At 47.2% G+C, this 14,232-nt stretch overlaps 1 protein-coding gene across 2 annotated transcripts; it reads left to right on the top strand.

The window, feature by feature from the left end:
- The first annotated feature begins 1,480 nt into the window (after window positions 1-1,480).
- Window positions 1,481-12,142, top strand: SLC38A7 (solute carrier family 38 member 7). 2 transcript variants are annotated; one of them, XM_033157336.1, is made up of 11 exons: window positions 1,481-1,511; window positions 3,676-4,132; window positions 4,855-5,053; window positions 6,472-6,616; window positions 6,909-7,004; window positions 7,879-7,936; window positions 9,027-9,141; window positions 9,330-9,477; window positions 9,612-9,811; window positions 10,994-11,048; window positions 11,161-12,142. In XM_033157336.1, exons 2-11 carry the CDS (start codon window positions 3,872-3,874, stop codon window positions 11,261-11,263), a joined length of 1,380 nt encoding a protein of 459 aa, XP_033013227.1. In that variant the 5' UTR covers window positions 1,481-1,511; window positions 3,676-3,871; the 3' UTR covers window positions 11,264-12,142. The 2 variants fall into 2 exon arrangements, with proteins under 2 accessions (XP_033013227.1, XP_033013228.1); XM_033157337.1 differs by lacking the exon at window positions 1,481-1,511 and adding an exon at window positions 2,539-2,626.
- The last annotated feature ends 2,090 nt before the right edge of the window (window positions 12,143-14,232 follow it).

Here is a 14,232-nt window from a genome sequence, read left to right on the forward strand (position 1 = left end):
GTCCGACTCTAGGGTTGCGGTGCTCATCTTGTGTTACTGGTCGAGGGAGCTGGTGTACAGCTTCCAAGTCATGTGGCCAGCATGACAAAGCCGCTTCTGGCGAACCAGAGCAGCACACGGAAACACCGGAGCGGTACCTATTTATCTACTTGCGCTTTGATGTGCTTTCGAACTGCTAGGTGGGCAGGAGCTGGGACCGAGCAATGGGAGCTTACCCCGCCGCGGGGATTCGAACCGCCGACCTTCTGATCAGCAAGCCCTAGGCTCTGGTTTAACCCACAGCGCCATCCATATTGGATTAGTTTGACAAGAGTACCTTCCTTGTCCTACTTATCAGTGCTGGGTCAGACTCTGGGTTGTCCTTTCTCACAAGCGTATAGGAAAATTAGAGCCACTTTGCCTATTTGGCCAAAGCTGCCTAAGCTTCCTTTTTTTGTATTCCAGCAGAAGTAGGGTGAGTGGAGGACAAGGGCAGCCTTCTGAACTTGGCTCTGTGGAGAAAGGCAGAAGCAGAACTTTCTAAGGAAGGAGGGAGCCATTATTCCTTTGTCCAGCTACAGGTTTAACTTCAGCCTCCCCATCACAAATGGAAACTACAGCTGGGATCAAAATAATAACTATTATTATTATTATTATTATTATTATAACTCTCCGTCCCTCTGTGCTGTTTTTTTTTTTAATCTGCTTCTGCTGCTCTTCATTGCTTAAGGCACCTTTGCAATGCTGCAGAGCAGGAGTTTCCAAACGTCCATGGACCACCAGTGGTCTGCAAGCTCCATTCAGGTGGTCCATAGCATGTCCACATGAAATGCTCATATTGATTTTATTGCTCCCTTTATTTCTTTCATTGCATTACAATTTGAATTACATGGAAAACAAATTGTATTTCGATAAAATGCAATGTAAGAAACAAAAGGAACAAAAACAAAAAACACCACCATGCTGTTTTAGAAAATAATGCAACACCTAAACACACCACATTACTACAATAGGCAAGAAAGACGTGAAGTGGTCTGCGAAGACCCTTGGCCATTTTCAAGTGGATTATGGAGGGGGACGGAGTTTGGGAACCACTTTGCCAGAACAGATTGCGAGATTTATGGGCCTCTAGATGGCGCTGCACTACAAATCCCAACAGCCAGCATGTGGCGGGATGATGGGAGTTGCCGGTCAACAACACCCGGAGGGCTCCACGCAGGTTCCTTATCCTTGTTACCCAAAGCGCCCAGGTTCAACCCCCGACATCTCTAGGCCTGGTTGTGAAAGGACTTTGTCTTCCTGAAACCCCGGAGAGCCGCTGCTGCGAGTCAGCGGAGACTATAGCGGACTGACACGGCCCAAGGCCGCCTGCTCTGTTTGTTGCCCGGGCAGTGAGCCCTGAAGGGGCGCGGTTAGGCCTCAAGAACTACGACTCACAGCATGCCGCGCGCCCAGGGGAGGGCGCTGCTGCTGCTGCTGCCGCCGCCGCCGCCACGTGATTCTCGTCAGCTGAGCAGCCGGTGTGGAAGGAGGTGGGTAAGCTGGTTTGTGCGGCAGGCAAGGAGGCTGCAGGGCCGCTCCTAGCGAGCCTTCCTCGCCCCCAACCCGGGCTGAAGGCGCCCTCCCTTGCAAGCAGAAAGCTAGCTTGCCAGGGAGACGAAGGGGCCGCCGCTGCGGTAGCGGCAAGCGCACCTATGGGGGTGGACGCGGGGTCATGCCGCGGGGGGCGGGATCCCCTCCATCATCCACTTTGGAATAGAAGCTCCGGCTCCCCGGCCCGCTGGAGTGAGCCGGCCAGCCACGATTTGAATGGGCTGAGCAGCTAAAGAGGTTGCGGGGTGTCTCCTTCCCGGCGCCTTCTCTGCGCTCTGAAACTCGCTGAGCGGCCTTGGCTCTGATGTCATCTCTTAGCATTGCTTGCCCTACAGGGCTGTTGTGAGGATTAAATGGAGGGGAGGGGAGGACGCTGCCTTGAATCCCTTGGAGGAAAGTTGAGCCTAAAATGTAACCCACAAGTGAACACATTAGGGAGAGCTTTGTGATTATTTTTTCTCTTCCAGTGAGTTTCCCTGCCATATGCGTAGGCGTATAAGATTTTGAATCCATGGCTCCCACCAAGCCTAGTCACCGGTCTGTCAGTGTTGGCTCTGAACCTTTTCTGCTCAGATTTGTGTCTGTTATCTGCCAGAAATAATTGGAGGAAACATCTGACACTGATAATTTTCCATTTAAAACTTGCTGGCAGAGAGGAAGAGGGGTAAAAGGGGCTGAATTCATTAAAATAATGTTTGTGGTAATCCTCACAGGATTGCTAAACAGTTTCTTACTGTGAAGAAATGAAAATTAAAATGTGTTGTACAGTACCCAGGTATGAGAGAAGTAACTGAAGGAGAGGTTACAATACAGTACCATAAAGTCAGATGAAGAATTGGATGAGCAAACATGCCCACTTTCACACACACCCTTTAAAACAGAAATATCAGAATCTGAACTTCTAATTATGAATATTAATCTAATGTACTGTATTGTGGATTGTTTATAGGTCAGAGGGAGATGGATCTGAGCATTACTGCTTCAAATGAAATGTGGAATTGTTTACAGAAACATATTCAAAAATCATAGTTGAAATCTTAAAGAATCAGCCAAGGTAACTGCTGCAGGTTGTAGAGAAATGGGTGAAGATCCTACCATTTATTTATTTATTTATTTATTTATTTATTTATTTGTAGCATCCCATTTGAACCACTCCTTGTTTTTGTTTGGTAATTTTTTAAAAATATGCTTTTTAGAAAAAATATAAATCACTTAATTTTTAAAAATCTTGAAGTGATGTGATTAAATAATTATCAATATCCAAGTCACTTGGATTTCTTTAATTGTGATTCTTATCTAGAATGTTGTATAATGATGAAATATTTTTTTTCTGTAAGCTACACTAGTTTGTTAATCTTGGGGGGAAGGGGGGTTTAAATTTAAACAGAACAAATTACTCACTCCTGCTCCTCAGAGATTGTAATTCCCCTTGCTAATTACAAAAAACCCTTCTGTATATCTGATTGAGGAGTTGGGGACTAAACTAGGTGAAGTAGTGGGGGTGATATAAGCAAATAATTTTTTTTAATGGTTTTACCGCAACAGTGGATATGCAATAGAAATTATGGGGCTCGGGAGGAGAAAAACTGATTTTTTCACCAGTTGAGAAATCTTTCAGCCCCCACCCTGTGGTTTTTTGGTTTTTTTTCCAAAAATCCAATTCTAAACTTTGCCCGGCGTGAGCAAAACAGCTTTTTTGCTGAGTTGTAGAGGGAAGTGCTTATGCAGCTGGTTTCTCTAGCAGCCCACAGAAGAGGATAAGCAGCAACGGAAGACCTCTTCAGTTTTCTTGTTTTAGCCATTGCAAAGGAATCCTTGGGTGCTGAGCGCTTGGAGCTTGGTGTCTTGGGAACTGGGCCACTAGGTATGATAGGGCCAAATTTCAAATCTCTGTGAAGATGGTACTGAGCGGGAATAGCTTCCTAGGTCACCACTTTGGATTCTGAGCTCTTAGCAGTTGCTGCATGCTTTAAAAATCATGAGGCGCAGAAACGAGTTTTTAAATGTTCCCCTCCTGCTTGGGTTTTGAGGTTTTTTGTGAGCAGGGACCTGTATTTCCTCTCCATCTGCTCAGAGCTGATGCTTTCCTTTGCTTTCTTCTAGGGCCACATGACCCCACCAAACTGCGAGCAACCCTGCTTGTGACATTATTCTGAGCTCAGACATGTCTCTTCTATATGCCACACATCCATGCCTGTCAGGATAATACTTGGTGCTTCTCAGGGGGTGGGGGAATGCAAAGAGTGGTTTGTTGGATACAGATTAGCCTGCCACTGAGTGGCCCTTTCCAGCGGAGGAGATGTCTGAAGGCCACTTGGGGATCAACACCGAATATGGTGACTGGGAATGGAGTGCAGATGCTGGCGAGAGGGCCCGGCTGCTGCAGAGCCCCAATGTGGAGACGGGGCCCAAGAGCAACGAGGAACGAGGACCTGCTGCGACATCAAAGCTGGGAGCTGTCTTCATTGTTGTGAACGCAGCCCTGGGTGCCGGCCTCCTGAACTTCCCAGCAGCCTTCAGCATGGCGGGCGGAGTGGCTGCAGGAATCACGTTGCAGATGGTGAAAGCAGGGAGGGTGTGGGAATGAGGAAAAACATGTGGGCGGTGGGAAGGGCTCCATTTGGGAATGTGCAGAGTGTGCTAGGGCTCTATCTCTCACTTGGCCTGGCTGGAGCACAGCTTGATGTGGGCGGCTGTGAGGGTCTTGTGACGGTTACCGACTTGGATGGCTTAAAAAGAGAATTGGGCAAATTCACGGAGAAGGCTTTCAGTGGCTGCTAGGAACAATAGCTATGCTCTGCCTCCACTGCTGGAGGGAGTAATGCTTCTAAATCTGGAAGCCACAGGTGGGGAGAGTGGTCTTGTGCTTGGGTTCTACTTGCAGGTGAGAACAGGATGCTGGACCAGATGGGCTCCCCTTCCCCTTGGCCTGATCCAGCAGGTTCTTCTTATGCTCTTAAAAGTATTTTTAAAAATAAACTTGCAGCTATAGAATGTCCAAAAATTTGCCATGGGGACAATGTAGCCTTCCCCAAGTAGGTGCCCTCCAGATGTTTTGGACAGCATCTTACATCAGTCATAGCATCATAACACCAGTGCTGGCTGGAAAGCCAGGTTGGTAGCAGGTTGGAAAGCTAGAATAAATTAAACTATGTATGGAGCAGGAAAGCAAGACAGAAAATGAGTAAAAAAAAAAATGCCCAGAGCTTTTTATTGTTTTCAGTTTGCTCGCTGGTGCCTCCCACTCATCTCATGGTGCCACTCTTCCCTTTTCTTCTGCAGTGCATGCTGGTTTTCATCATTGGCGGCCTCGTCATCCTGGCCTACTGCTCCCAGGCTAGCAATGAGCGCACCTACCAGGAGGTGGTGTGGGCCGTGTGTGGCAAAGTCACCGGGGTGCTGTGCGAGGTGGCCATTGCTGTCTACACCTTTGGCACCTGCATTGCCTTCCTTATCATAATTGGAGATCAGCAGGACAAGAGTGAGTGCTGCTGTGAAAGGAAGAGGCCTGTTTGGGGTGGGGGCCTTTCTGTCTCTCTAGCCACAGGTTCCAGGAGTACCAAGGGAACATTGTCCAGGCTCCCACAGTGTTTGGACTTTTATGTCCTTCCCTCTTCGTCAAAATTCATTTCATTTTGTAATCTGATTGGGAAGACAAGGCTTGATTGAGCTCCATTGGGGTTTGACATGTTCTCGGCCTTCTGTTTTTGGTGCTGTGAGAGGCTTGAAGCTGCACCCCCTCCTGTTTTGTGCAGCTTGCAGAGAGAACAAGAGCTGTACAATCTTCTAGAGCTTCCAACTGCCTGTTTTTGGCTCTGGCTTCATCCACTATGGCTGCAGCTCCTGATTTACTTTTTCTTTAGGTCAGGTGTGGGAACCTGTGGCTCTCCAGATGTTGCTGAACTCCAACTCCCACCAGCCCCTGTAGCCAATGGCCAGGGGTGATGATAAAGAGTTGTAGTTCAGTAACATCTGGACAGCCAAAGGTTCTTTCCACACTAGGAAATTCACAGAGAATTATGCCACAAGAGGGGGCCCTGTTTCCTTTGTGGAAGGCATACTCTGTAGCCTTCAGAGGAATTACAGCCTGTGGGGCTATATAGAATAACTGCCCATGCTGTTTCTCAGTATACAGAATACTTTTAAGTTTCTTTACAGCATTTTACCCTCACAACCGCTCTGTGTGGTGAGCAAGGCTGAGGGAGGATGGCTTGCACTCAGGCCACCAATTGAACTTTATGGCTAATACCCACCCAGAACATTCACACTATACTGCCACACAGATACATTGAATAGTTGGGCACCAGCTGCCTGTTCAGACTCCTGCCTGTGAGTTTCTTGGCAAGTGTGCCACTGACCACTTTTTTGGGGGGGGGGGGGCTTGCACATAGCAAAAGGCACTCAGCTCCCCTGTCTCAGTAATTGTGCTCTTGCATTAGGCCACCCTGGGAGTGCCTCTTGCTGGCAGTGTCTGCTGAGTGATGAAAGGGGTTTCTGCCAGTGTTGCCTTCATAGCGTCGTGAATCACAGGGCAGAGGGAGCTACCATTAACCTGGTGCCCTCCAGATAGTTTGAACTTTAACTTCCATCATCTCTGACCATTGGCCATGCTGGCTTTGACGATAGGACTCATAGCTCCCCAAGTCTGGCGACTGGTGTAGTCCAGTGCAAGAAATCCAGAGCTTCTCTTGCCTGGGTCCTGGTGTTCTGTACACCTTTCTATAGCACAAAATTTCCCCTTGGTTCCATGCCAATTGCTTTGTGTTTCCCTGGACATAAGAGATACAAGTCTCTGTGAGAGTTTTTTTAGTGCGTAACTGTGCACTGGCCTTTGAGCTTTGACTTCCCTCTGCCTGGTGGATTGGGCCCAGAGGATGATTGCAGTCTCTCTTTGTCTAGTAATTGCAGCATTAATGAAGGACTCCACAGGGGCAGAGAGCGGCCACTGGTACACAGACCGCAAGTTCACCATCAGCATCACAGCCTTCTTGCTCATCCTTCCCCTCTCAGTGCCGAAGGAGATCGGTTTCCAGAAATACGCCAGGTAAGCACAGGCCAGTTCTCAGCTGGCACATCTCTTGGCTAATGCTCCCCAGCCACTGCTGCCAACCAGGGTCCTCATGAAACAAAAGTGTGAGGGTGGCAAAGAGGCCGTACCTCTGTATTGCCTGCCAGGATGTTTTGCTTGAGTGAAAGACTAGGTGCCATTGAACTGCTCTGTCAAGGGCAGGTCTAGTTGCAAAAGGTGCATGTTGGCATCTCAAGATGATCCTTGGAAGGAGATAGCAGCAGCGGCAGCGGCTCCATCACCTGTCCCACCTCTCTCTTTCTCACAGCTGCTTGAGTGTTGTCGGGACCTGGTATGTCACAGCCATCATAATTATCAAATATATTTGGCCTGATGAGAACATCCCAGAGGAAATTACAACAAGGTATGTGGGAGTGATGCTCCTTCAAAAAGAGGTGGAGCCTTCTTGAGTTGGCTCCCTTCCAGTCTTTGTTTTCTGCAGTAAGGCAGTGGAGAGACCTCACCATTTAATTACTAGACTACCGAATCAAGAATCTCCAGTTAGCTTTTAACTATCAATGTAAAAAAGCTTTTTATTTCTGAGGTGGGCACTCTATTGGCACTCTCTTTAAGCTTCTGAGAGGCACATCCCGTTCCTCTGACCTTTGGCCATCCTTGTGCTTGGGACCCATCCAGTTCTCCCCTGCTCAGGACTTGACGGCTTGCAGCTATCAGTGGGGGACACCTGAAAGGAAGATGGTAATTCTCACTGTAGGGGGAAGAAGGATGCATTAACCCATCCTTTCCCAACCCCGATGCCTTCCATCATAGCTGTCAACTTTCCCCCCTTTTTAAGGGAAATTCCCTTATTCCGAATAGGATTCCTCACAAGAAAAGGGGAAAGTTGACAGCTATGGCCTTCCATATGTTTGGATTTCAGTGGCAGGGCTGGCTAGGGTTGATGGGAGTTGTAGTACAAAACATCTGGAGGACATCAGATTGAGAAAGGCTCAGTTTGTGAGTGGAAGGGTCTAAGTTTAGGCATTGTCTGTATAGAAAATTGTAGACTGGCTTCATCCTTGTGAAAATAAAGATGTGCATCTTAATGTAGATTCATTTCATTGGAAGTGCCTCTCCTGCATTAATTTTGACTGTCTTGAGTTAAAACTAGATCCTGCCAATCAGTTCTTGACATGTTACTTCCCTCAGGGGAGAGGATTTTTCCATTCTGAGTAAATGCTGATGGTAGACGTTTGCTGAACCACATCCTGAACTAACTTGTGCATTCCTCTCTGCAGCCCCTCCTCTTGGATGTCTGTCTTCAATGCCATGCCCACCATTTGCTTTGGCTTCCAGGTGAGGCTTGTCTGAAGGCCCCAGGTGGGTGTGGGCACATTGAGGGCAAAAAAGTCCACCTCTCATTGTGTCTCTATAACCAGGCCTTTGGCTGATTAAACATTCTATGGCCTTTTAAGTGTGTTTGGGCAAGGGAGCAGCTATTGGTATTTGTTTTAGTATATATTTTGTGTTCTCATTTTGTATTTTCATTTTGTGAGCTGCCCTGTGATCAGATGAAGCGCAGCATACAAATTTAATTAGTAATAATAATTGTACCAAGTGAACCACCCAACTCAATATTTTCTATGCTAGCTTGGTGCCCTCCAGACTGGCAGGGTCTCTCTGGGGTTTCATTCAGGGGTCTTTCTCAGCTCTATTTGGAGACACTGGGGGTGTAATGGGATGGGAAGAGAGACAGAATAATCAATCTAAACCCTGACCTTTGTTTCAAGTTTAATTCATTTTTATCTTGGATGAAATTGTAGGGTTTTCTTTCATATGGTGTTTATGGTATGTAGCCTTGTCTTTTTCTGTCTGTTTTTTATAAGTAGGATGTGATATCCTAAGTACACTAGCCTCAACCTCTTGCAAGAAAGGTTGAATAAGGTGTGAACAGACAGACAAAAGCTTTTGACATGCTCATATGGATCCTGCAATCCATACTCTTGACAGATGAGGGATAAGGGGAAATGGATTACTGTAGAATAATAATACAGCTGTCCTAGGAAAAGTTAAGATGGAGTTTGGTTCAGAAAGCATTTAAAAAGGGATAATGTGAGTTAACTTGAGTCCTGGAATGAGGCAGAGCTGGTTCTTATCCTTCAACCATCTTAAGGGAAAATCAAAGGCCCTGTTATAGCATCCTCGCTCCAGATGATCATGGCACCAGGTTGGTGAAGGCTACTTTTTGCTGAATTGGTTGACTGGCTCATTGGTCTCCAGCTGTGAAAACGTATGTGTAGAAAAGCTGCACTAGCCCAAACAGGTCCGGGTGAAGGATCTCCTGTGGAAGTAATCACAAAGGCTGGTGACTTCTGTGCAGTCAGAAAACTTGCATTCTCCTCTTCCACACCTAACAACCCTTTCCTATTCCTCTTCTCCCTGGCAGTGCCACGTCAGTAGCGTGCCCGTCTTCCACAGCATGAAGCAACCAGAGGTGAAGCCATGGGGAGCCGTTGTGACAGCAGCCATGGTCATCGCTCTTTTTGTCTACACAGGCACAGGTAGGCGGGATGAAAAAGAGGAAGCGCTCAATCTCCTTTTATGAGCCACAAAAGGGAGACTGATCCCTGATCCCTGTGCCCTCATGGGATGGGAAGTGGCTGGTGGTTGGCTCTGGTTCATTGTGAACCACCTTCTCCTTTCTTCATTTTCTTCTCCTCTTCTTCCTCCTCCTCCTGTTTCCTGCCAGGAGTCTGTGGATACTTGACGTTTGGGTCCAGTGTGGAGCAGGATGTGCTCATGTCCTACCCCTCCAACGACATCCCAGTCGCCATTGCCCGGGTTTCCATCATTGTCTGCGTTCTCACTTCCTACCCGATCCTGCATTTCTGTGGCCGGTGAGCATGGAGCAGGAGGGGTTGGTGGGGCTGGCTGGTGAGAGCCTCTCCTGCTGCTGTGCAGTCCTTGCAGGGGGTGTTGCAGTGACAGAGTCAACCCCTAACTCCTCTTTTTGTCTTGGCTTCCTGCCCAGGGCTGTGCTGGAAGGCCTCTGGCTGCGCTACAAGGGGGAGGCGGTTGAAGAAGATGTTGTGCGGGAGAGGAGGCGACGCCTCTTGCAGACGGTCAGCTGGTTCCTCCTCACCCTCCTCCTGGCCTTGTTCATTCCTGACATTGGCAAAGTCATCTCTCTCATTGGGGGCCTGGCTGCCTGCTTCATCTTTGTTTTCCCAGGTAGTTTTCCCTGGCTGTGTGTAACAGGGGGGGGGGGCTCTTATTCTGCTTTTGGTGGGGGGATCTGAACCTGAGGCTGTGAGCAGGGACCCATGGAGGTGCCTCCCCCAGCTTGATTTGCCTGAGGTGTCAAGGTGCCCCCACTCCAGGGTCCCTGCCCAATGGCAGGGGGAGCCTTTCAGGCAGAAGGCTACAGAGAGGCAGAGAAGCACTTGCCCTCAGGCTGGGGAGTCTTGCTTAGGAGGGGTAAACAGGACAGAGGCACTCAGAAGACCTCAGTTTACTTCTGCTTTTAGCAGAGCAGATGGCTCCCTTGGAACTTTATTGGGTGGTCTTTACTACCAGCCTGGCTCACCTCACCTCGTGGGTACCTGCTCTGGACAGGCCAGAATATTCCCCCAGCCAGAATTCTCTTTATAAGTTCAGCCTGAGTTGCCACCCTTCCCACACCTACTTCCTTTGGATAAATTAGCAATTTATTGTTAGCCCACACAGCCAACTTTCTTCTACACAGTAACTTTTCCGCAGCGGTGGATCTTCTTTCACTAAAGGGTTTTTTGTGTTGCGAGGGGTCAGGAGCAATAAAACCCCCGCGTTCAGAAGCCATAAATCACCAAAATGGGTCCGGTAGGCTTCCCGATTACACAGTTCAAAAATACTTTCACTTTCACCAAGCAGAGTTGAAATGCACAGCGTCTCGAAGCATAGCCTTCCTGCAATATCGTCTGTGTAAAAACAGCAGTCTGGAACAAACGTACACTGACTCCTTCTCTGTCAGCAAAGCAGATTTATTACAGCGTAGCATAAATCAAATGCCAGGAGATGAAGCGTTCATAACTCCTCTCCGATACAAGCAAAAACGAAATCAACCTTCTCTCCCAACCTTCACACTCGGTCTGAGAATTACAGAAGTCTCATACACAAAGCAAAACATAACGTCAGATCCTGTGGGACGGCGTAGCTAGATCTGTGTGTAACCCTTTCAGATCCTCACAGGGTTCAAGACATACTTCCTTTGCACACCAACAAGAACCTGATATTGCTCAAAACAGTTGAACATAACACTGGCTTTGTTAGAACTGTTCATCGTTCTGAGATCTAGATGGCTGCAAAAAAAATGCCTTGGTGGTTCCTTCTGCTGCTTTTCGCCTTCACCGTTTTCCTCTGCTCCTTCCTTGCCAGGACTCTGCCTCATCCACACCAAGCTCTCTGAAATACAAGAGGCCAGACCAGCCGGGTAAGATCTGTGCTTCTTCTTTGCTGCCTCCTCTTTCCCAGTTCATCCATGTGGGGTCAGTGGTTATGGAATCATGTGTGCTTCATGCCATTCTCCCCTCTTTTATCCATAGCTGGTGGGCGATGGTGAGCTACGGCGTCTTCATGGTTATCCTTGGAGCGTTTATCTTTGGACAGACAACTACCAACGCTATCTTTATGGATCTCAAGAATTGATTCCTACAACTGCCCTCGGAGGGTGCCTTTCCTCCTCTGGATTCTTGAATTCCAGTTTTTGGGGGTGTCTCATGTCAGCAGGAGGCGACCGTTCCCTCCACTCTCCCCCTGGTGATTCTGCTACTCCTGTTTTATTTTGCTGGGAGCCTCTTCCGAGACTTTGATTTCCATCTTCTTTCCCACTTGCTTCTTGATAGACCAGTCAAGTCCCCACAGGGCCACTTGCTGTGCATGCAGCTTCACACTCTGAACGCAAACTGGATTCCTCTTTGCCTTTTGGGACATCACTCTCAAAAAAGACTCTCCTTTTGCCCTTGCCTTCCACAAACTTGTGTAAGAGGACCCAGGCCATTCACTACACAACTTCTGCTCTAAATTTATGTGCCCGGGGGGCTCATCTTTGTATCATGACCAGTGATGTAGCAAAGGTCATGTGGTTGATAATGACATGACTGCACAGTGTAAACTACAGCTTAATTACTTTAAGGCAGCCTTCCCCATGACCTCAAACTGGTTTGGATGACAACTCCCATCAGCCCCAGCTAGTACGGCCATATGATGTTGAGACTGATGGGAGTTTCCATCTGAAACATTTGGTAGGCACCCTGTTGGTGAAGGCTGGCCTGTGGACTTGGTGCTTATTGTGGAAGTTATTTGTTTTTATATTGTTTGCTATCCTTTTACTTTTTATATTTGAAAATGAAAACTGAGGGGAAAGATCCTTCAGTTTTAGATACACGTACGTTGGAAAAGGGAATATTTGACTACATTTGAGGGCATTTCCTTGGCATGAAATTCACACAGGTCCTTCCTTCCTGTCACCTGGCTACTTCCTTCCCCTCCTTTCTGGTGAGATTCACCAGATTCAGATGCCACATGGACAACCTCTATTCCTTTGCTGGGCGGTGTGTCTGCTCCAATCCAATCATGTTTTAACCCACTGTATTCATTTGGTTCTCAGTTGTCAGAGACCTGTTTCTTTTTATGTTTTCATTTGATTAAGTTGATGCCAGATTCTGGGGCTGTAGCACAGGTTTGCCAGGTGTGGGGAACCTGTACCTGCCCCTCAGATGCTCTCATCAGCCTGTGCAACCAGCCAGGCCCAAGTGTCAGGGATGATGATGGGAGCTCTGTTAGTACAGCAACATTTTGGGGACACACCTTATGTTGCAGGACCCCATTCGTAACTGTTGGTTCCAATGTGCCATTTTGTAGCATGTTCTGATGTTTACAAAGCAGATTTTTAGAATGTTTCTATGTCCTGGCAGATGGGGCTAAAGTTCAGGCTCTCACTCAATGTCAATTATATATTAATTTTGAATATATTTTTTGTGGAGGGGGGGGGGAGCTGCAAACCTACCCCCACCCCCAGCCCCCATTTCAAATCTTGTTTGCCAGGGTGGATGGTGGTGGTGAGGTTTGGGTTTTAATGGGACAATGTCACCATGGAAATAAGAATTAAAAAGGATAATTCCAACTTCTGGTTGCTTGTGCTTTGATTCCTGTCCATTAATGCAGATCCAGTTCTAGGTGGCTTCATAGCTTGGTTCTCCTGCAGAGAGGGACAGAGAAGCCCAAAACTCCCTTACGCACCTTCACCTTCTTTCTTGCAGGAACCATCTCTTTGTCAAACTGCCAGCTATTGAGCAACCCCTCCCAGCTTCTATTTCGCTCATTGAGTGATGCAGCATAGTTGGAGCAAAATAGTTTTGTCCCTTTCCAAAATCTGGAAAGAGGAAACGGAGAGAAGACAGCTTCTAGTGGCAGCACTAGGGAAACTGGCGTGGGCCATCCATGCAGGGTAACATTGCCTTTCAGGTTCTGTTTATCTAATCTTTATGAAACAAATTGCATTTGATTAACATTTGCATAATATATTCCTTTACATAACCTGACCCTTTCTGCAGGCCCTTTAATTTCATATCTGTTTTTATGTTCCACCTTTCTGAATAGAACTCTGTGGGTCATGATCACAAGAAATACTGTTTAGAAAGTCAGTACAAAGAAAAATAAAACCAGTCAAAGTCACCAGCAGAAATCCTACTAAAATGTGAGAGCTGGAGCAGGCCTCTCAGGCTCCGCAACCTCCAGATGTTTTGGATTGCAAATCCTCAGCCAGTGTCAACTACAGTGGTGTAGACGTAAGCCGGCTTGGGGATTTTTCTCTTCCTGCATCCTAGATTTTAAGTTGTTCCTGGTGATTTCTTTCTTACCAATGTCTAGATTGGGGATACTATTGAGCTGCCACGCCCCAGATAAATAAACATTATGTATATGGCTTTGGTTTAGTGCCATGTACAGAGTTTGAGCCAACAGTCACCTTTGTTTGGAGGTGTGCATGGAATAGTTTTTGTGAATGGCTTTGAGTGTGTGGGTGGGACATCTTCCCCATCTCGTATTTTTATATATTTTTATATCCTCCTCCCACAAAGGACCCTGTCCTTTAAATGCACTGTAGTGAGATTAGTATAATTTGCATCAAGAAACCTCCTGTCTCTCACTACAGCTGTATTCCTCACTTGTGTCTTGTTTGGTGCTACCCTTTTTGGTGTCTAAGGAGGGTCTGCTTGGCCTCAAACTGCACTGGCAACAAGCTTTTGCAAGGGCAGGAAATGTGCTGAGTCAATAGAAAATATTTTGCCTGGAAAAAAAGGAGGCAGCAACCTTGAAAAACCTACTTAGAGCTTGTGTGGGTCACTGCTCTTTTTATCTTACTGCATTTTATTATTTGTTCCACCTCACACTGAGGGGGGGAATTCCAAAGGTGAAAAGTGGGGCTGATTAAGAGCTAGTGTTGCTGAGTCTTATTTCCACTTGAGGAGAGGTTCCTCAGTTTCATCCTGGTGAACTTTCTTGAAGGGATTGAGAGGTACACAAAGACCCTCAAAGGATCAGATAACTTGACAGATGGCATTCAGTTTCCCAAATTGATGGATTTGGAAAGAAATGAATATGACTGGGTAGAAAAC

This window comes from Lacerta agilis, chromosome 8 (assembly GCF_009819535.1).
Source record: "Lacerta agilis isolate rLacAgi1 chromosome 8, rLacAgi1.pri, whole genome shotgun sequence".
Lineage (NCBI taxonomy): Eukaryota > Metazoa > Chordata > Lepidosauria > Squamata > Lacertidae > Lacerta > Lacerta agilis.